The sequence below is a fragment of the Leuciscus leuciscus genome (assembly GCF_965113295.1).
Source record: "Leuciscus leuciscus genome assembly, chromosome: 11".
NCBI lineage: Eukaryota > Metazoa > Chordata > Actinopteri > Cypriniformes > Leuciscidae > Leuciscus > Leuciscus leuciscus.
The window spans coordinates 15601183-15623596 of NC_138735.1; the positions used below are offsets into that span (position 1 = coordinate 15601183).

Here is a 22414-nt window from a genome sequence, read left to right on the forward strand (position 1 = left end):
ATATTTAACCCCAAAAGTTAAAACTTATGTATTTCAATTACATGTCAATTTTTCATCCAATTTAATCACATAAATCCAACGTAAAAGTTAAAATTTTATTTAAGCTTCAACATCATGTTCAGTTGACGTGAATGAATTAAATAACTATGTAAAATGATGAACTGTGATTTAAGATTGTATATTAAATACACTTTACTCATTTTAAATAAATTGTTGTTACTTGCTTTCTTACATTTCCTTAATTTTATTGAAAAACGGTCAAAAACATGTTAAATTTTCAAAGATTTATTGTGTGCAATTGCTCCATATGTCAAAAGAAACATCCAGTCTGACAAAAGAAACTATAAAATCCAAGCAGGACATAATACAGCACTTTAAAAATGAATGCAACAGTTTTATGCATCCTTCCAAACTGTACTTTATATGCTTATTACTCATGTTACACTCTTTAGTTTTAAACCTGTGTGCCAAGTAACAGGGATCCAAATTTAAACAGACATTCTTTTCACATTTTCAAGGTACACATTTTGATATCACTGCATAGTTCAGTAATTAGTTTGTGCTTTCTGATCAGGATTTTAAAACACAAACACAATTGGTACCCATCTTCCTAAATATTTGTAGAACAAATAAACAATCAGGACACTTTGATAAATAAATAAATAATAATTGTAAACACGAATGTAATTGGTACCCATCTTCCTAAAACATTCTTTCAACATATAACAAGTTTTCACATTTCAAAATTTAGGCAAGAACTAAGTGTCCTACTCACTGCCTCAGCTGCCTGGTCAAGCTATCCGTGGAGTATGCTGCATAGCTAAAGAAGATCTCCACCAAGAATGTCCAATCTTAGTTTTGGTGCTGGATTAAGTAGCATTCCACTGTTGCTGACAGTGGCCAAGAACTGTTCTTGACTATAACAGTCTCGGCTCTGCTGCAAAACAAGTCATCAGATAAGTTCCTGGACTGAGTCAATTATAGCACATGCAAGGGCTAACATCTCTCGTGTCAAGAATATCAGAGCTACAACAGCACTAATGGTGCATTACTGTAGGTGCAGTTTCTTGCATGCATGCTGGAGTTAGTGTCATCAGTCCGTCGAAAAATTCCTTTCAGGGCATCCCTGTCTTAAAAGTTTTTAAGTTTCCCTTCAGTTTTTGGAAACATCTAGGCAAGAAGTGAATGTCCTATTCACTGAAACATTGTGCCTGAACCTTTGGGGAAAGCTTTCTGCCATCCAAATTCATCAGTACCTTTTGAAAGAATTCAAACGTGAATTTGAGACTCTGAGGGTAGCTTAAATTGAGAGCGTAGATCAGTCCGAACAGCATTACCAATCCAAAGGAAACACTCTTTAAGGGCTGTAGCCGCTGCACACCCTATATCACTACTCCAACATCCTCTGGGTCGTCCTCAGCACCAGCACCTTCTTTACGGATCACAAAAAGCCTCAGAGTGGTCTCAGAAATTCCTCTGTCAGCTTCTTCAGGATTGCAGTCCTAAGCCAAAACAAAAGCCAAAACAATCAAATAATAATTAACACCTTGTTCAGTTTCACTGAAATATTGGTAACATACAGTACATGCTGGCAATGGGATTAGGTCATTACAAAAAGTACATATACAAACCTCAATTTCTTTGATGAGTGTTGTAATGTCCTCATTGAAGTAGGCTACTCACAGACTTTTTATGACACAGTCTCGTTTGATGTGTATGTCATCACACTGAAAATTATGACAATATAAAAAACACTTATTATAGTATTTTATATATATATATATATATATATATATATATATATATATATATATATACACAATATTTGTAATTAGATATGATATAAAAAAATAAAACGCAGTTTACCACACCTTGTCTGTAATTGCCATAATGTGTGATATCTTCTGTCCAGCTGCACCAAAAACTTTGACAGTGTTACGGACTGTTCCGAGACACGAAGGTTTAGATCCAAGTGCAGCTTTATTTGAGGGCAATCCAGAGGCGTAATCCAAGATACAGGCAAGGGTCATACACAGATAGGCAGTCCAACAAAAGAAACAAACAAACAAACAAACAAACAAAACAGGCAGGGACCAGAGGCAAGAGAGTAATCCAGGGAACAGGGCAAGATATCCAAAAACCAAGAGACAAGGAAACCAAGAGAATGCTCAGAATTGCAGTGTAACACTAAAACAAGACTTCGCGGTGAGTGAATGAATGAACATGGTATAAATAGACAGACTAACAGGATGAGACCGGTGAATGCAATCAGTGAATGAGGTACAGGTGAATGTGATCAGTGATAAGTGATGATGAGTCCGGGCAGTGAGTTATGGGAAATGTAGTTTGTGAGTGAAACATGATAGTCTGGTGTGGAGTGCCCTCTGGAGGCTTTCAAGGGCACTCCAGCTGGTTATCGTTACATAGCCCCTCCCCAAAGAGCGGCTTCCAGACGCTCCAAAACTGTCCAGGTGGGAGGTGGCCCGGAGGCGGATCCGAGGGCGGGATGGAGGGCCAGGTCCGTGGAGCGGATGAGGACCTTGAGACTGCGGTAATACGGGAGGCCAGAATGGAGCAGGCAGAGCAGGCAACCAGGGCGGAGCAGGCGGTGCAGGCGACCAGGGCGGAGCAGGCTGTGCAGGCGACCAGGGCGGAGCAGGCTGTGCAGGCGACCAGGGCGGAGACGACCCTTCAGGCGGCCAGGGCGGAGACGACCCTTCAGGCGGCCAGGGCGGAGACGACCCTTCAGGCGGCCAGGGCGGAGGAACAGACACAGGAACAGACACCGGCTCAGGGACAGACACCGTGGCAGCGGCTACTATCTTGTCCGAAGACACTGGCTCGGCGGAGACCATCTTGTCCTGAGACACTGGCTCGGCGGCGACCATCTTGTCCTGAGACACTGGCTCGGCGGAGACCATCTTGTCCTGAGACACTGGCTCGGCGGTGGCCATCTTGTCCTGAGACACTGGCTCGGCGGTGGCCATCTTGTCCTGAGACACAGGCGTGGAGTCGGCCATCTTGTCCGAAGACACAGGCGTGGAGTCGGCCATCTTGTCCGAAGACACAGGCGCAGAAAGAGGAAGAGGAACAGATTCAGGCCCAGCATCAGGATCAGATTCAGGCCCAGGAACAGATTCAGTCTCTGCGGGACGAGACTCTTGATGGGCGGACGTGATGTGAAGCTCAGTCTCTGGATCGGCCGACGTGCCGCGAAGCTCAGTCTCTGGGTCGGCAGAAGTGACGTGAAGCTCAGTCCCTGGGTCGGCAGAAGTGACGTGAAGCTCAGTCCCTGGATCGGCAGAAGTGACGTGAAGCTCAGTCTCTGGATCAGGATCAGCGCGCTCTGAGCTTGACGGGACCAGTGGCGGCGAGGGCTTTGAGCTGGGCAGGACCAGCGGCGAAGAGGGCTCTGTGCTGGACGGGACCAGCGGTGAAGGCTCTAGCTTGGCGGGCATGTCGCTTGCTGTCTCAGGCGCGGCGGGCATGACGCTCTCAGTCTCAGGGGCGGCGGGCATGACGCATACTGCCTTGGCTTCGGCAGATTTGGCGTGAAGTGCGGGCTCGGCTGGACTGGCGTGAAGTGCGGGCTCGGCTGGACTGGCGTGAAGTGCGGGCTCGGCTGGACTGGCGTGAAGTGCGGGCTCGGCTGGACTGGCGTGAAGTGCGGGCTCGGCTGGACTGACGTGGAGCGCGGTCTGAGGGGACACTGCGGGTTCAGGGAGCTTCTTCTCCTCCCCCACAGTAAACAAGGAACCGCTCCACAACAGGGCCAGGTCAACGTACCTTTCTAAAGACCCGTGCGGATCAGGTTCGGGCATCAGAGACCGGAGTGGTTCCGATAATCCCCCGCGGAGGAAGATCATCAAGCACTGGGTGCTCATTTGTGCAAGATGTGCCAGCTCGAGGAATTCTGCGACATAATCCTCGATGGCGCAATTCTCTTGGCGAAGACGGATGATCTGGACATCAGGACTCCAGGTAGGCATGGCTGCTGGATCTAGGTTGGGCGAAGTCTTCTGTTACGGACTGTTCCGAGACACGAAGGTTTAGATCCAAGTGCAGCTTTATTTGAGGGCAATCCAGAGGCGTAATCCAAGATACAGGCAAGGGTCATACACAGATAGGCAGTCCAACAAAAGAAAGAAACAAACAAACAAACAAACAAACAAACAAAACAGGCAGGGACCAGAGGCAAGAGAGTAATCCAGGGAACAGGGCAAGATATCCAAAAACCAAGAGACAAGGAAACCAAGAGACAAGGAAACCAAGAGACAAGGAAACCAAGAGACAAGGAAACCAAGAGACAAGGAAACCAAGAGACAAGGAAACCAAGAGACAAGGAAACCAAGAGACAAGGAAACCAAGAGACAAGGAAACCAAGAGACAAGGAAACCAAGAGACAAGGAAACCAAGAGACAAGGAAACCAAGAGACAAGGAAACCAAGAGACAAGGAAACCAAGAGACAAGGAAACCAAGAGACAAGGAAACCAAGAGACAAGGAAACCAAGAGACAAGGAAACCAAGAGACAAGGAAACCAAGAGACAAGGAAACCAAGAGACAAGGAAACCAAGAGACAAGGAAACCAAGAGAATGCTCAGAATTGCAGTGTAACACTAAAACAAGACTTCGCGGTGAGTGAATGAATGAACATGGTATAAATAGACAGACTAACAGGATGAGACAGGTGAATGCAATCAGTGAATGAGGTACAGGTGAATGTGATCAGTGATAAGTGATGATGAGTCCGGGCAGTGAGTTATGGGAAATGTAGTTTGTGAGTGAAACATGATAGTCTGGTGTGGAGTGCCCTCTGGAGGCTTTCAAGGGCACTCCAGCTGGTTATCGTTACAGACAGAAGTGGCACAGTTTATGAATTCTGAAAAAAAAAAAAAAAAAAAAAAAGGGAAAGGGAAATAAAGATGGCCATGAAATATAGGCCTACTGTGGAGGAATTCATTGTAATTTGCAATTTATTGTTGTGTAAATATCAATAACACTTACTTAATTTACTGTGAACAGTGCAGGCCACCTGGTTTGTAAATCAGACACCAATTGTCCTAAAAGTGCAAGGACAATTACTGTATACACAAGGATGCCTGAACCTCACCCCAAAATATCCATGTTTAAGCTTGGAATGTTTCAATAACTCATATCTACTGGATAACTCACACTTTACATTGCCACATTCCCAAAACTCACATTCTGAAATTCAAAAAGAGAGAGAAAACAACAGACATCACACCTTTGTAAAGAAATTAAACAAGTCAAGTTTAATTGTATTACAAAGCAAAAAAATACACATAACGTAATTGAGTGATTGTGCCAAACCGGGGCCAGAAATGTTGGAGTAGTGACACATTGATGAGGACTATAAAATAGCAAAGACATAGTTTTATTTGTTTGTTATGAAATGACAACTCAGCATGAAAAAAAGAAAGCATGAAAACACTTAATGGAATTCTATAAACCTTTGCATAAAGATAACTTTCATATAAGGTAGATTAAGTATGTTTGTGCAACGTTTTGGCATATTCAAATTGCTTGATTTTTCAAGCAAAGTAAAATGTAGGCCTAACTTACGTCGAAATGACAAGTTGTTATTAAAAATGACGCACATACACGTTAGTCAGTCGACCGTAGGCCTATATCTTAAAAAATGATCAAAGTTACAAATATTTTTAAGATATTTGTTTTAACGAGAAATCCTATTATATACAATTGTATATAATATAGACCTAATGTTACGTTCGATTGACTGTTAGTGCAATGTTTGAGCATAATACAAAGTAAAATGCAAGTCAAAAATCATACGAGTAATCTGGCTAAATGCAAAAATTATGCACATAGTCAGTCGACAATAAATCTTAAAAAAGATCAGTTAACATTACTCTTTAGGTTAACTGGAAAGGCCGAAAAAGTTCATTCGTCTGAAGTGCAGTCACGGCGAAACTAAGATATTAATTAAATCAGATCGATTACATTTATTAAAAAAAAATAGATGATGAAGTCTAAATCATTTAAAATATAGAAAATATCTTACCTTATCGAAAAAAAAATTCTTTTCTTTTTTTCTTATACGTTTCCTCCATCTTTTTTTTTCTTTTTTTAATTTATTTTTTATTGTAAATTTCAGTACGAGTACACCAATAAGCAAAGGCTGTTGAAAGTGATAACAGAATAAGTACAAGTACTTGCAAAAAATACAAATCATGAAAAAAATGACAATACATATAAGAGGTTACGGGGATTTCATTAGCTTAAACATGGCACATTGTAGACGTGTATTTATAGCCAAAGGGCTTGATGAGTGTTCAAGAGATAGCAAGTATTGGTTAAAGTTCTTTAGAAAGATACAAAAAAGAGGTTTTCTATCGATAAACTTACATTTGTGGATAAAAAACTTTGCTAGGAAAAGAAGCAGATTAATAACAAATTCTCTATTTGAAATATCACTTTGGACTTTGGGGACCCCAAAATAAACTTTTTTTTAAAGTTAAAGTAAAATCTTCAGAAATGTTTTTATTCACATAGTTCGAAAAATCAAGCCAGAAAATCCTTGAATAGAAGCACTCCCAAAAAAATATGATCAATAGTTTCTGGTAACACAGACAAAAAGAGCATTCCTCTTTGATACCAGTATGAAATTTAGACAGACGATAGTTACAAGGGTAACATTTATGAACAATCTTGAGGGAAACCTCAACAACTTTGTTGGTAATCAAGAACTCTTTTTTTAGAGACCAAAATCTTTTCCAATCAATATTTTCAAACTTATTATTCCAAAAACTGATGCAAGGGGGAACAGAAGCACAAGGTTTGAGAAGGATTGATCTGATTTTCTTGTTGGTGAATTCACTACTGATAAGGAGACAGTTATCTAGGTTAGAGGAGTCTAAAGAGGGAGGAGAACAAGAAGGGCCTTTAGGACTGGATTGAAGTAGCATTCTAACACCAGAGGGAATAGCATCAAAAATGACTGCATATTCTTTTGGGGGGATCGGAAAAGAAAATGCATCCATAAAGGCTCTATAAGAAAAGACACTAAAAGGATATTTTTATCAAACCAAGAATGGTAGAATCATGTTTTATTCTTATATGTAATATCCTTATTGTTCCAAATAAAGTAAGTGTGTGGTGAAAAAATGTGATTGTACATAAGAGACCAACAGGATAACATCTGTTTGTGAAAGTTTGCCAACTTCAAAGGGAGCTTGGAGATATTATAATTGCAATGTATAAGGAATTCAAGCCCTCCCACAGGCTTTAACAGGAAGTTAGGGATACAGTTCCAGATAGAAGTGGGGTTCTTAAGGAATGATTTAATCCACTTGATTTTAAATGAGTTGCTAAGTAGAGAGAAATCAATAAGATTGTAACCCCCAGATGTGTGATCAGCTAACATTACACTTTTTTTAATTAAGTGAGACCTAGATTTCCACACAAAGTTGACAATTAATTTGTCTAATCTCCTGCACACCTCCAGAGGGACATCTAAGACCATAGCAGGATATTTAACGCGGGATAATGCTTCAGTTTTAGACAGCAAAATCCTACCAGAGATTGAAAGGTCCCCATAACCAAGAATTTAATTTTCTTTGAATATTGATTATCAAGTGTATTGTTTGCATGTCCATGGTTGTGTTTGACTGTGTGTGTGTGAGAGAGAGAGAGAGAGAGAGAGAGAGAGAGAGAGAGAGAGAGAGAGAGAGAGAGAGAGAGAGAGAGGGGTGATTTGATTGAGTGTGATTGATTCATTGATATTTGTGAGTGAATGTGTGTGCGTGTGTATGAGTGAAGAGTGTATTGTTTGTTTGCATGTGTGCATGGTTGTGCTTGCAAGTTTGAATTTTTGTTTTATGTATTTGTGTATGCATGGTTCGGTTCGAAAGTCTGTATGTTTTTTTTCTTTGTGTGTAGGTGTCTTTTTACAATCTTTTAGTGGTATTAACTAGCGATTTTTTTTTACTCTATCTATGCCCTATATAGCGTTATAAGCTAAACAGTTTTTAGAGATAAAACTATTTACATTCGATTATCATGAAAACAAATCCCAGAGAACGGTAGACTGTACCAATGCATTATTAATTATTATTAAATTACAGTTACATTTTTTTTATATTTCTTTTATTATTCAAGTCAACCCTGGGATAGCAGACTATATTGGTAGCATAGGCTATAGCCTAACTAGACAGTACAAAGGGATGCATGCAGGTAAGAAAAACTGGAATATGGCATATTTTAACCCGATTTTCATTTGTATTGTGCTTTTGTATGTAAGGGATTATTCAGATCATAAAAAAAATCATATTAAAAATATATAGAAAGCCTTTATTTCATCATGGCTTTAATATTTTAAAATCAGGTGACAAGTACTTGCACAACTATGCGTTGTGGCTAATGAGCCTTTGTCAGGGTGTGTGACCAAAGCCCCTTTCACACAGAGATTCCGGAAAATACACGGATAAAGTGACCCAAGATTTGACCGCACGCTTGTGCATTTTTTTTCCCCCAGAGCTTTAGCACTCTCCCGACTCCCATACAGATATTTTCAGTCAGAGAAACAGAGGAAGCTCCCGAAAAAAAAGTTGCTTTATTTTATGATAGTCCAGTATAAAGAGACGAGACGTAGGCTACTGACAGATAAAATAAAAACATGACTGTGATAGCCTTTATGATTGGTCTGATTTCTTCAAGCGTTCACTATGTTTTTTTACTATGCGTATCTTCAAGCGTTTACTATGTTTACTATGGTAATGGTTAACGCGCATAGTCTTTTGCATCACAAACAGAAGGCATTCAAACATGAACGCGAGTTCAATTATTTTAAAAGTCTTTAATGCTGACAGAATCATCCGGCGCTGCCGTCTCCCGACTCAGGTGAACTCCGCCTCTGTTCGTAACCACTCCTCTAGCCCGAGCTGGCCCGCTCTGGCCCAAGGTAGGCTGCGTTCCAGTCCACTTTTAGACACGCACTTGCGAACTTCCCTAAGCACTTCCCCTTGGGGGAATCCCTGCCGCCATTTTGAAGTGCGTTCCACTTCGTGAAGTTTATATGGACAGACCCTCGTTCCCTCGATTTTGACCGAGGGAGCGAGTCTGCTTCAAATGTACACTTCAGGCACCTATATGTCCCACAATGCAGTACGATTGTGACGTCACCACATATCTCATCTAATCACCACCACAACAGACAACTCTATGATATATTAATAATATATATTTTTAATTTAAAACAACCCAAACACACCTATAAACATTTGGATGCTGCATTAAACAAATTCTTAAAGGGAAAAAAAATGTATATAATAAATCAACTCCACAGCTGATTCCAAGTGATCAAGGGCTTAGGAAGTTCCAATTCAGCCCATTGCAGTTTCCGCCAGTAGTGAGCACTCGCAATGACGTACATCCGAGTGAACGAGACGGAGGGAAGTTAGCGAGTGAAGGGCATGACAATTTTGGACTGGAACGCAGCCGACTTCGACGGGCCAGAAATCCTGGCCGTTGGCCACCGATCAAGCCCCGGAAGTGACAGTGGAAACGCGACTGGCACGCACTAGCACGGCCCGGCCCTGGCCCAACAGTGGAAACGCGGCTAATGTTACCATGCTGTCTGGGTAATCATTGCTGAAGTCAGTTTGAAAGAGCCAGTTTTAAGATGTACTCAGCATTGTGCTTGTGTTAGTTTAAGCCTGTTATGAGAGTTGCTAGTGTTTGACTTCACAGTGATCAGATCAGCTATTAAAGCACTTCTGTTTAAGCAGCACTTTGTGCATTTAAGCACGCACAGGGCTATGTTAAAGGAAGTAAGCAGTCTAATCTCTTACACCAGATTTGTAGCATCACGGTGGTCTCCACAGTTGAGTCTTCAGATGTTTTTCTTGGATATGTAACATTGCAGGAGATGTTCTTTTTGTGATCCATGTATGAAGCTTTGAAGGTCATGTTTGAAAACACTGACTGGGTTTTATCAGGTTTCTCCTGTAACTGTGTTGTAATGTGGGCAGATTGAGGGATGTAGGACCAGGATATTGTAGGAGGTTGTTTGGGGCAGGGGGCTTCAGCAGAGCAGCTCAGACTGACTGTTGTGTTCTCCATCACTTCTTTCAGATCAGTGGGTTTAAGTTCAGGAGATTGTGGTGAATCTACAGAAATAAATGATTGTAGCTCATCATTAAGAAGCTGTTCTTAGTGATGTTTGTTAATTAATTAAATAATATTTACATTTAAATGTATTCATTTATTAAAATGATCAAGTGACTTACAAGTCACTTGAGCAGTTTTCAGTTTAATTATTAATTTCCTCTCACAGGACCAGGATAAAGACACACAGGGGAGACATTGTTGGAGACAAAGATTCCTTGCATCAGGTTTTTGAACTTCCTCAAACACCAGTCAGTTCACACCACTGCACAAACAACCACACAACCATTTTAATAGATCATTGTCATAAAGCAGATGCTCTCAATTCTGGCCCTGCACATTCTGCCTCTCTTAATTAATAATATCTTTCTAATGCACATCTAATAGAACTAAATTCAATTTATTTTCAAATTAAATCGCATAGTTCAGTCACGAAACTCTAGATGGTGCAGGCTGATAGGTCCTTTACATGCAATTTCTAGCAAACACATAATTTACTACAGTAGCACAAACTGATTGGCCTTGAGCTTGCTAGCTTGCTCATCATTTAAATAGTCTGGTTACACCTTATTTTGCAAGGTGGAAGTAAGCTATTTCCTGTGAATGTGCAAGACTTCTAATTCATAAATAGCTTGAAGAATAACAAAGTGCAGTAAACGGTAAATGTTTTATTCATATATAGCATGTCTATGTTCTGTATCTATTAGCAGTAGCAAGTCCATACTCTACAGCAGCAGCAGCGTGCTTAGCAGTTCTAGTCAGTTAAAACCAAATACATGAACATAGTCATATCCATTAACTATTCCTAGAGTTGTCATGTTTGAAATGCTGGTATATATACACCAAATGTTTTTGTTTTATTTTTTAGGCACAGGACGAAACTATTGACAGGAATTCCACATATGATGATGTCCACACCGTAACCATCCAGGACAACAAGATCTCTGATGATTATAGTGTGTGTGAGTTCATGACTCAGACCGACCACAATGCAAGAAAAGACCAAACCGAAGAAGACAACCATGAAAGAGGTTCAGATGTAGTATATGCTCAGGTCCACATGATACACAAAAAAAACAAAAGCCATTAGTGTTGTGCCAGAGAACATTTATGCTCAGGTGAAAAAAATTTTTTTTACATCTCATAGTAAAAAAAAGACAGTTTTATTTCTTTATGCTTATATATGCTAGGCTATATGTCTTCTCATGTGAACAAATATATTCCTCATAACTTTATATTTTCTGTTGAATAAAAGTATATCATTAAAAACAATGAGTGACTGCATTTCTCTCTATTTTCATGGGGTGGGGGTGGGGGTGGGGTGTTCTGTTGTTGCATTTCTGTAAATAAATTATACTTCCTAGTAGAGATGTGCTATATAGGCCTATTTTAGAAAGGCTTTTTTTTTTTTTTTTTTTTAACTGTTAACGTCCTATTAGTTAAATCAGTCAGTTAATTATAGTTAATTCATAGTCAAAAAAAAAAAAAAAAATGCAATTGGTTAACATAGGCTACTTCTGTGGTTTAAGACTGCTAGCTAAAAATAAACGGAGAGGAAAATCCTCTTTACTGGAGAAATCATACAGATGTAAGCTATGTGGTAAGTTAGAACAGAGAGAGTAAGTTTTCACTATACTTTAGACTTTAGTCATGATTAAAAATGTGTTCTTCAGTATGTTTATGTGAGGCTGCCTGACCTGTAGATGTTGCAAGCTAGCTAAAGTCGAAGCTTGTAGCAGTAGCACGTCGTTACTCTAAAAGTGCATGAAAAGTGCATTTTACAAAATTCTTTTACAAAGGCTTAGCCCCCCTATATTTCCCCAGAAAAAAAAACTTCCTGTTTGATGACATTACACTGGGGTGTTTTGCAATGTCACGTCATGAAACATGTTAAAAGGCTGTTTGCACAAAGAGAACAGTTTTAGGCACTTCTGCTTCTTGTAAGTGAAACTACTTTCTCTGAGGTAAGAATTTTTACAGATTTAAACATTTTACCTTTCTTTCGCACACAATACATTTTAATGTCTTATGTGGGCTATAACTTGATCACCAACATGTTCATTATTTCACAGTTAAACTGTGAAATAATAAACAAGTTGGTGATCATGTTATCTGTGATCAAGTTACATATTATCTGTAAATAGCAGAAACAGTGAGATCTGAGTTGCTATTGTATAGTGGTGAGAGTTTGCAGTAGCTGACTGTGAGTTCCTGTGAGTTTTACTGAATCAAGTAACTGTTACAGGAATAATTTTTTTTTTTTTTTTAATTAGTTTGTGACAATGAGGAAATAATTTGGTATAAATTTTTTATTTTTTTATGAAGTTAAGTGAATAAAAATCATTTATGTTTGTCTGCAGCTCAAATGTATCACTTTTGCTCATGTAACCAAATGCAGTCAGGCTGATGGAGTCAGATCAAATTGAATAAATTGTCATTTTGATGTTACGACAAAAAGCATTTTTTTAGCTTATTCAACATGGATACATGTAGCTGTGTGAGTCTAGCAGTGAAAATATAGTAACTCATTGTTCTTTATCATCAATCTAACAAATATTGAAATGAACAAATGTTGTATGTGTGATGAAGTGTACTGTGATGGTGTTGTGGACTAATTTGTGATTATTGTTGAGTCCAATGTCATCCTCGTCACAAACCCTGATGGCAGGAATCCAGATCACTTCCTTCATTTTCATCAGCTCTGTATTGATACATACTTGCTCAGGTAGGTAGATCTTTGTTGTCGTTATGAATGAGGATGAGTATTATTATATTGTGCATTGATAGAAATTTAAACCCAAATTCTCAAATCTCTAGCTTGACTAATGTGTTTTTATGTTTCAGCTGATGATATCTACTCTGCAGTGATGCCTGAGACAGTAACAGCTCTGACAGGCTCTTGTGTGCAGATTCCTTGTACATTCAACATCTCCAATTTTGAGGACAAACGTAACAAGGCAAAATCTATTAAGGGGATCTGGTTAAAAAATATACCACAGTTTGCTAATGACAACAGTTTCATAGCTTTTAATAGCAGCAAAAACATCATACGAGGATTTAGTGACATACAGATGACTGGAAATCTCAGTGAGAGGAACTGCACAACTGTCTTCTATAACATCATGATGAATCATTCAGATCTTTACTACTTCAGACTGGAAATGGAGCCAGATGGGTTCAGAGCAACGTTTAACCCCGAATCAGATGATTCAGTAAAGACTGTGAGGATCACTGTCAAAGGTAAATGTCATCTCCACTGAACAGACAATCTACATACCAAAGTGGAATTGTTTAACCTTTGAGAATAATCATTATTTCTGACATGAAAATATTAGTTAATTACATAATTGGTAGCTGGTATACAATGATAATAAATACATTTTTACACTTTACGATATGTACAAAAAACTGTGACTGAAACTATATCTTCAGAGTCTCGTCTTATGGATGCTGCATTTTATAAACTAGCCCACACATAGAATTAATATAGATGGAAGATACTCACTGCATACGAAATTGCATACTGTCTGACTAGGTACTACATTTGAATTTGAATTTACTTCCTGACTGTTAAAAAAGTATATTCTATATATTATGAATGTGGGTAGTATGAATTCAGTTCAGACATTGTAATCCCTGTATATCTGCCATGTTGTTACTGTCAAATGACATACCAGCATCAGTTGTGTCGCTTCACTTCCATTCATAAATCCTCTCCTGTGGTCTCACTGGATAGTAAAGTGCCCATCAAATGCACACTTCAGAATCTCTAAGGAAGTAGTAGGTCAGTCATGGACTTTTTGCCTACTGTTTTTCGAACACTATGTATTCAGACATATCTAATCTTTAGATCTAATCTTTTTGGCGTACTGTTTTTAGCATACTACATAGTAGGGAATTATTCGATTTCTGACGCAGCAACTGTTTAATTGGCAGTAGAACAAATTTCTGATCATATTTAACTACCTATGTTCGTATATCATGTAAGAATGGCTTTACGAACAGAAAAACAAAAATGCATTCTGCTTATATTTCATGAATAGGGCCAAGTAACCCTCTGGGCCCTATCATACACCCGACGCAATGCAGCGTCAAGCGTGATGCAAGTGTTTTTTGTTAGTTTCAGCCCGACACAGTTATCATTTTCATGGCCTGCGCCTCGTTGTTTAAATAGCAAATACATTTGCGCCTATTTGTGCGCCCATGGGCGTGCTAGTCTGAAAACGAGGTGTGTTCAGGCGCATTGTTAGCGCGTTGCTATTTTGAGGCAACTGAAATAGACTGCACCATTGGCCAACTAAACCCTGGTCTAAAGTCAATGGCGCATTTTTTTTTTTTTGTTATTTAAAGGGCGCATTAGTAAAATGCGCCCATAGGCGGGTCCACAACACATGTACACTCTGCTTATTACATGCACAGAGACGTGCAGCAGCACAGAAACATGCCAAATAAAAAAATAAATAAAAGGATTACAATGTAAAAGATTATTATTGTGTACATAAAGATATGGTGGAACACAGGACAATGGCCGTTTTCGCACGAGGCGAAGAGATCCACGGTAGAGAATCTACGCATTCTGGTGGAATTACAATTGTTTCACATCCTATAGGACAAGATAGACACTTTATGCCTCTGATTGCTGGTTGTGTGGGAGGAATTGTGGCAGTTCTCACGCTCTCTGCCCTTGGGTTTTGTGCAAGGTAAAAATATTCACTTTCATTCTGAATTAAACAGTAGGTGTTTTCCTGTTATGCCTTTTTTGAAACATCCTGTTTTAAGATGTACTCTGCATTTTTCTTGTGTTTAAGCATCAGTCAGTTCAAAACTGATTCACTTGTGTTTGACTTCATATATTGATCAAACAAACTATTAGAAAGCGCTTCAGTCATGCACATGCAATATATTAATACTACAGTACATCATTCTTAATTTCTTCTCATCTACCTAGACATAGAAAATTGTTTCCTTTTGTCAGAATATAATGGATTCATGTACGGTGAAAAATGAAGTTCAAATGTTTAAATTATTTTGTTTATTATCAAGTGTATAATATTCAATGTCAATATTGAGGCAAATGTGAAGATATTATTTATAACCATCAAACATATGTTATTTTTCATAACATGTTGTTCCCTTTCAAGGGAACTCCCGTTGCGTCGAAAACTGACGCTATGGGAACGCTTTGCGTGATGACGTCTTGAAGCACATGTAAAATCAGTCCAATGGTGTGGCGGAACGTCAGAGGCGGGTGACGTCACGTACCAGGAAGCTATAAAAGCCGGCCCGAAACAGAAAACGAAAGCTTTCTGAGTCTTCAGTTGCGCTCTGTGTTGAATCTGTCCTTGTTATTTGGTGTTGTCTGTCTATATTATATATATATATTCAGTATGGCGAGCAAGCAGCAGTTTAGAGTGTGTGTCCATCCCTGCCCGCGTTATTTAACGGGAGGTGATACTCACACTCTTTGTGTTGTTTGTTTGGGTGAGGAGCATGCCCAGTCAGCACTCGAGGGTGGTGACTGTGTGCATTGCGACGCGCTTCCATTGCGCACGCTCCGATCCCGCTTGGCTCGGTTCAATCCCGATCGCGTTCCCCAGGGCTCGGGTCCCGCCGCGGCTGAGGCTCGGCGGCGATCTCAGACCTGGGGTTCGCAAATGGATCTGTCAGTGGATGTTGAGACGGGCTCTGCCTTATCTCAGCATCAATCTGACAGATCCAGTGCCTCTCATCAGGGTGTGGAAGCACGCATTGCGGTTTCTTCCCCCCCGATAGAGGCACCAATACTGCAACTGTCCAGCTCTGAGGAGTTGGATGTTGTGAGTATTGAAGCTGAGTCTGAGGATTCGCCACCTCAGTCTCATGCGTTTGAGGAACTGCTCGATGTTATTACTAGAGCAGTTGACAGACTATCTATTGAGTGGCCAGAGGATAGGCAGGACGTTCGTTCGAAAAGTAAGCTCGACGAACGCTTCCTGCCATCTCGTACACAGCCTCAGCGAAGAAGCCTTCCGTTTTTCCCCGATCTCCACACCGAGGTGTCGAAATCGTGGGGAAAACCGGTTTCATACAGAGTGTATGCACCACAAACATCCCACTATTCTTCCATTCACAAATATAAAGAATATGGTTATGGGGAGATGCCGAAGGTGGAGGAGACGCTTGCGAGCTATCTCTCTCCAGCAACGGCATCTTCCCTGAAAGCTCCTTCACTTCCCTCTAAGCCAGTAAAATTCACATCATCTCTGGTTCATAAATCGTATGCAGCCGCTGGTCAAGCTGCAGCGTGTCTGCATACGATGTCTATTATGCAAGCCTATCAGGCAGAATTATTGGGGGATTTAGAGGAGGGCGGGGGAATTGGTCCTGACACAGTGGCTGAACTACGCAGAGCCACAGATCTGTCTCTCAGGGCCACCAAGGAGACCGCTAAATCAATCGGGCGGTCTATGGCAGCCCTGGTGGCCACTGAGAGGCATCTGTGGCTCAATTTGAGCGATATAAAAGAGAAAGAAAAGCACGTTCTCTTAGATGCTCCGGTTTCCACTGTTGGTTTATTTGGTGATGCAGTAAACCGTGCGGTAGCTAAATCTCAGGAAGCTGCTAAACAGGCAGCTGCATTACAAAAACTTCTCCCCCGCCGTTCTTTCATTGAGGCTGCTGAGCAGGAGCAGCCTCACTCCTCTAAAAAGAGCGCTGAACATCGTGCCACTCAAAAACAGAGTGTGTCCTCTCGTGCTCCCCCACAAAAATCTCGGGGACACGGAGGGCGCTCTCAAACCCAGCAGTCTTCGAGGGGTAAAACGGATCTGCGGACCGTTATTACCGCCAAGAAGGCTGCTGGGAAAAAGTCCTGATGTCTGAGGGCTCAGGACAAATGAGGGTAGTCCCCCCGAAGCAGAGCGGTTAACACCTCTTTTCACGGTGCCCGTCTCTCTTCGGTGCCCTCAGGGGACCGTTCTGCCAACCCTGCCACCTCTGGTGTTACAGGGCGCAGCGGTCTCCGGCGAGCACATATCTCAAGGTCCACCCGGAAACGTAGTGGCCTCGGGATGCCCGCCCCCTCTGAGGAGGGTGCTAGAGCAGTCTGTTTGGTCGTTCCCTGCCGGTGCGCCGTTACAGGGCGATGAACCGACTACTCAACAGCAGGAGAAAAATACGGTGCCGTCTCTCTTCGGTGCCCTCAGGGGACCGTTCTGCCAACCCTGCCGCCTCCGGTGTTACAGGGCGCAGCGGTCTCCGGCGAGCACATATCTCAAGGTCCACCCGGAAACGTAGTGGCCTCGGGATGCCCGCCCCCTCTGAGGAGGGTGCTGGAGCAGTCTGTTTGGTCGTTCCCTGCCGGTGCGCCGTTACAGGGCGACGAACCGACTACTCAACAGCAACAAAATCCAGAAACCAGTCTCGAGAGACTGGTACCTCTAGTAGAATCTTTGACAGCGTGGAAGCTACTGTCAAATGTTTCTCGTTGGGTCCTGCAGACCGTGGAAAAAGGGTATTAGATACAATTCTATTAACGCCCACCGCGGTTTATGGGGGTCCTGCCCACAGTGGTGGGCCCCGAGCAGGTTCTGGTTATGGAACAGGAAGTAAACACTCTGTTAGAGAAAGGGGCCATAGAATATGTACCCCCCTCCAACAGGGAAACCGGGTTTTACAACCGGTACTTCATAGTTCCAAAAAAGGACGGGGGATTGCGTCCCATTTTAGATCTTCGAGTTCTGTACGAGTACATGCAGCTCAAGTTCAAAATGTTAACCTTGAGACAAATCGTGCCACAGATCAGGTCCGAGGACTGGTTTGTCACGATAGACCTCAAGGACGCATATTTCCATCCGTCCGTGTCATTGGAAGTTCCTGAGGTTTGCTTTCGGGGGCAAAGCATACCAATATCGAGTTCTTCCATTCGGCCTGGCTTTATCACCCCGCACTTTCACCAAATGCGTGGATGCAGCTCTGGCGCCTCTGCGCCTCCGGGGTATTCGCATCACGAACTACATCGACGATTGGTTGATTTTAGCTCAGTCGCATTAGTTGGCGGTTCAACATCGAGATGTTGTTCTCGCCCATATGAAAGAGTTGGGGTTACGGCTGAACGCCAAGAAGAGTGTGCTTTCTCCATTTTAGAGGACCACTTTTTTAGGCGTGGTTTGGGATTCAGTGTCGATGCAGGCGCGCCTGTCATCACCACGCTTCGATTCCATCCTGGCAGCTGTGAGAAGTGTAAAGCTAGGCCAGCTACTCACTGTCAAACAGTTCCAGAGACTGTTGGGTCTCATGGCAGCAGCTTCCAACGGGATACCTTTTGGACTGCTGCACATGAGGCCCCTGCAGTGGTGGCTCAGGACCAGAGGGTTTTTCCCCGAGGGGCAACCCATTTCGCACAATCAAGGTCACGCGGTGATGCCTACGTGCCTTGGTTATGTGGAAGAAACCTTGGTTCCTGTCCCAGGGCCCAGTGCTGGGAGCTCCTTGTCGTCGCAAACTGCTAACGACGGATGCTTCCCTCACGGGTTGGGGAGCGATCCTTAGGGTCGCTCATCTCAAGGTCTGTGGGAAGACCATCATCGTTCCTGGCATTCTATAGCCTAGAGATGTTAGCTGTCTTCCGGGCTCTGAGGAGCTTTATCACAGGTCTCAGGGGACACCATGTGTAGTACATACGGACAACACGTCGGTAGTCGCCTATATCAAAGGGGTTTGCGCTGGCATGCCATATCCTCTTGTGGTCCCAGGGGAAGTTGCTGTCACTCAAGGCAGCCTACATCCCCGGGGTCCAGAATATAGGAGCAGACACTCTGTCGAGACAGGGGCCGAGGCCCGGGGAATGGTGGCTCCACCCCCGAGGTGGTGGAGCTGATATGGAAATTATAAGTGGATCTGTTTGCGTCTCGAGAGACGTCTCACTGTCCACTTTGGTTCTCCTTCACGCATCCAGCTCCTCTGGGACTGGATGCTATGGTACAGACGTGGCCGAGGCTACGTCTGTACGCCTTTCCCCCAGTTACTCTGCTCCCGGGAGTTCTGGAAAGAGTTCGCAGGGACCGGGTTTGCCTGCTTTTTATAGCCCCGCGCTGGCCGGGCAGAGTATGGTTTCCCGATCTTGTGTTCCTCCTCGACGGGCATCCTCTGGAGTTACCCGTCAGGAGGGACCTTCTGTCCCAGGCAGAGGGCTCGATATTTCACCCTCGGCCAGAACTGTGGAACCTGTGGGCTTGGCCTCTGAGGGGGCCCAGCTCATAGAGTCAGGTCTCTCAACCGAGGTTGTTGAGACCATTCTACAGTCCAGAGCTCCCTCCACGAGGAAACTTTATGCCCTGAAGTGGAGAGTATTCACTTCTTGGTGTAGTGACCGTCGGTTGGACCCAGTCCACTGCCCAATTGGTACAGTGCTGGAGTTCCTGCAGGAACGGTTCACTGCAGGTCTGACCCCGTCCACTTTAAAGGTCTATGTGGCGGCCATAGGTGCTTACCACAGTCCTTTGGGTGGAATGTCTGTGGGGAAAGACCCCTTGGTATCTCGTTTCCTTCGTGGCACTTGGAGGTCCTCCTTCCTTTCGAAATCGGACCAGGAGGCGAATAATTTGCTTTGCCCTGTTCGGGCGTTAGACGCGTATGTCCACAGAGCTGCCCTGTGGCGTAAAAGTGACTTTTGCTCCCCTAACAAGGGAGGTCCAGTGTCTAAGCAAAGGATGAGCAAGTGGGTGGTTGAGACTATCTCACTGGCTTATGAGGCGGCTGGACAGCCTTCTCCTTTGGCTGTCCGGTCGCTCTCTACTAGGAGTATGGCGGCCTCTAAGGCCCTTATATCAGGAGTATCGTTACAGGACGTCTGTGATGCGGCAGGCTGGTCCTCACCGCACACCTTCGTCAGGTTCTACTCTCTGGATTTAGACTCTACTCCAGGGTCTCATGTTTTGTCTTCTTAGTGCTGCTCACATGATTACACACAGGACAGACATTTGTAGCTATGGAGGCGTTGGTATAGACGTTCCCATAGCGTCAGTTTTCGACGCAACGGGAGTTCCCTTGAAAGGGAACGCCTCGGTTACGACTGTAACCTCGGTTCCCTGAAGAGGGAACGAGCGTTGCGTCGCCTTGCCATATCTCCTTCATGCCTGTCAGCGCGACTTCAGACTTTACGAAGCTTTCGTTTTCTGTTTCGGGCCGGCTTTTATAGCTTCCTGGTACGTGACGTCACCCGCCTCTGACGTTCCGCCACACCATTGGACTGATTTTACATGTGCTTCAAGACGTCATCACGCAAAGCGTTCCCATAGCGTCAGTTTTCGACGCAACGCTCGTTCCCTCTTCAGGGAACCGAGGTTACAGTCGTAACCGAGGCGTTTTCTGCTCTTCAGAAACGAGAGGTGATCCTTTTTTACACGTATTAAGAATCCCACATTGTTTTGCAAAATATTTCTGTTGTCATTGCCAATTTACACATGATCCATTTGAATATAATTTTTGCCACTGCAAAAATAAACATTTCTAAAACATTTCGACCTTCCTTCTTTATTAGGAGAAAGATTTTCAATGAACCCAGTGCCAATGAAAAGAATCGTTCTGGTCAGGTAAGTTTATTTTTGTAAAATTTTTGTGTAGAAATCTGGTTCATAAAAGTTTAGTTTTCTAGACATTTCTTATTTATTGATTCATCAAAGCATATTTATGACCATTCATTTATTAAAAATTCATTTATTTTTTCCAGCTAATTATGTGAAAGATGTTACATATGAAAATATTTTGCACATAAAACATGATTGTAATCTGTTTTCATTGTGCACAGGTTAAAATCACAGATGTGGACTATGTCAACACTGCCAGTGACATCAAGACCAATGAAATTTCTGATGATGAAACACTGATCATCTACTATGAAAAGACTGACATCTCAGAGCAACAGAACTACTGCATCACAGAGAAACTCTTCAAGCATGATGAATACACAGAAATAGTGTACAGAGTATCTTAGGGTTTGTAGATTCACTTAAAGCCAATTCACACTTCACGGACAGACGCAGTTTCCCCTGTTGAAATCTGTTACTGTTCGCCACTTGTTTTCAATCATTCAGTCAGTGTTTGTGAGTCGTGGAATGTCTTGAGAAGTGATGTACTGTAATCTGGTGATTGTCCACGATGGACGCTGTCTGTCAGTGCAGTGAGTTGACATATATATAGTGGGTATAAAATGTCTACATTTTTTACATTTTTGAAAAATTAATCCAAGTAAAATTTTCCCAGGAAGCTCTTAAAGCAACACCAAAGCACTTTTCCTCTTCGGTCCCCCTACAGGTTGGAAGCGGAATTGTCCATTACCGCTGTCGTAAATAATTTAGCCTATACCGTTGCACGCACGCTATTTGTTTATCCAGCACCGACTTTGGAAATAACGATGTCCAAGACAAGGTAGAGTATGTTGCATGATTTTATGAAAGTATAATGTATTGCGACATCAGAAACGGCAATTTTTTATACAGGCTCCACCTATCGGCTATAGTAACGCTTACCGTAAAGCAAGTCAAATGTGTAGTTTCTTACGTCTCATTCGAACTACAGATCCACTACACGATCTGGCAAACTTGCATAGTGCGGTTATAGCCGTTAGAGGGCCGCAAAGCGAATGCAGAAGTGCCGTTAATCCTGTTACGAGTTGCTGAACCACTGAAACGATTTTGGAAACATTATTTTAAGGTACAAAAGAATCTTTGGTGTTGCTTTAAGAATTTTTTTTCTAACCCTCATACGGTCCTCATTTCAACTTTACATAAAGGGTCTTTGGGTCCCACACATTTGCAGAGCTATTTTTTTTTATATACAAATGTCATTTTTTAAGTTTAATTCTAAACTATACATTTATGCTGTGTTTTGGGGGATTTGTGGTACTTTTTTATACAACAACATTACTCAACATTAATTTGTCTGGTCAGCTGCTCCTTTCACAACTTTTTTGATATATTTTGTGAATATATATATATATATATATATATATATATATATATAAACATTATAAAATACATTAAAATCAGTATTTTATATTATATAATATTATGTAAATATTATTTGTTGTTGTTGTTGTTCGAAGTGTTTATTTGCAATAAAGCCACATATATTTGCAAATATAAAACTAAAATGCCTCTAAAAAAATAAGTTGTATTCATAAATTATTTATTTCAATAAACCAAATGTAAAAAAATCACTAACTTCAGATTAATAAATTATTTAAAAATATATATGTAAACAAAACCAATTGTTGGAGTTGGGGTTAG

The 22414-nt window shown here is 41.9% G+C and overlaps 1 protein-coding gene and 2 long non-coding RNA genes across 8 annotated transcripts in view; 2 read left to right on the forward strand and 1 right to left on the reverse strand.

Moving 5' to 3' along the window:
- Positions 1–269: 269 nt before the first annotated feature.
- LOC309509085 lies at positions 270–1920 on the reverse strand. The gene is made up of 2 exons (XR_014209795.1): positions 1872–1920; positions 270–1502 (listed from the first exon to the last, which is right to left on the reverse strand). It is a non-coding gene; the product is annotated as an uncharacterized lncRNA (long non-coding RNA).
- A 9638-nt stretch (positions 1921–11558) lies between these two features.
- Positions 11559–22414, forward strand: part of LOC309509901 (B-cell receptor CD22-like) — a 64486-nt gene continuing 53630 nt past the window's right edge. For 4 of the 6 annotated variants that reach the window (XM_082184890.1, XM_082184889.1, XM_082184885.1 and 1 more), the window contains exon 1: positions 12636–12873. In XM_082184890.1, the coding sequence (XP_082041016.1) occupies positions 12786–12873 (88 nt within the window). In that variant the 5' untranslated portion in view covers positions 12636–12785. Of the gene's footprint in view, positions 12112–12635; positions 12874–12992; positions 13389–22414 lie in introns of those variants that run through there. The other 2 variants (XM_082184887.1, XM_082184888.1) reach the window with 2 other exon arrangements.
- Positions 20525–21100, forward strand: LOC309509923. The gene is made up of 2 exons (XR_014210117.1): positions 20525–20719; positions 20935–21100. It is a non-coding gene; the product is annotated as an uncharacterized lncRNA (long non-coding RNA).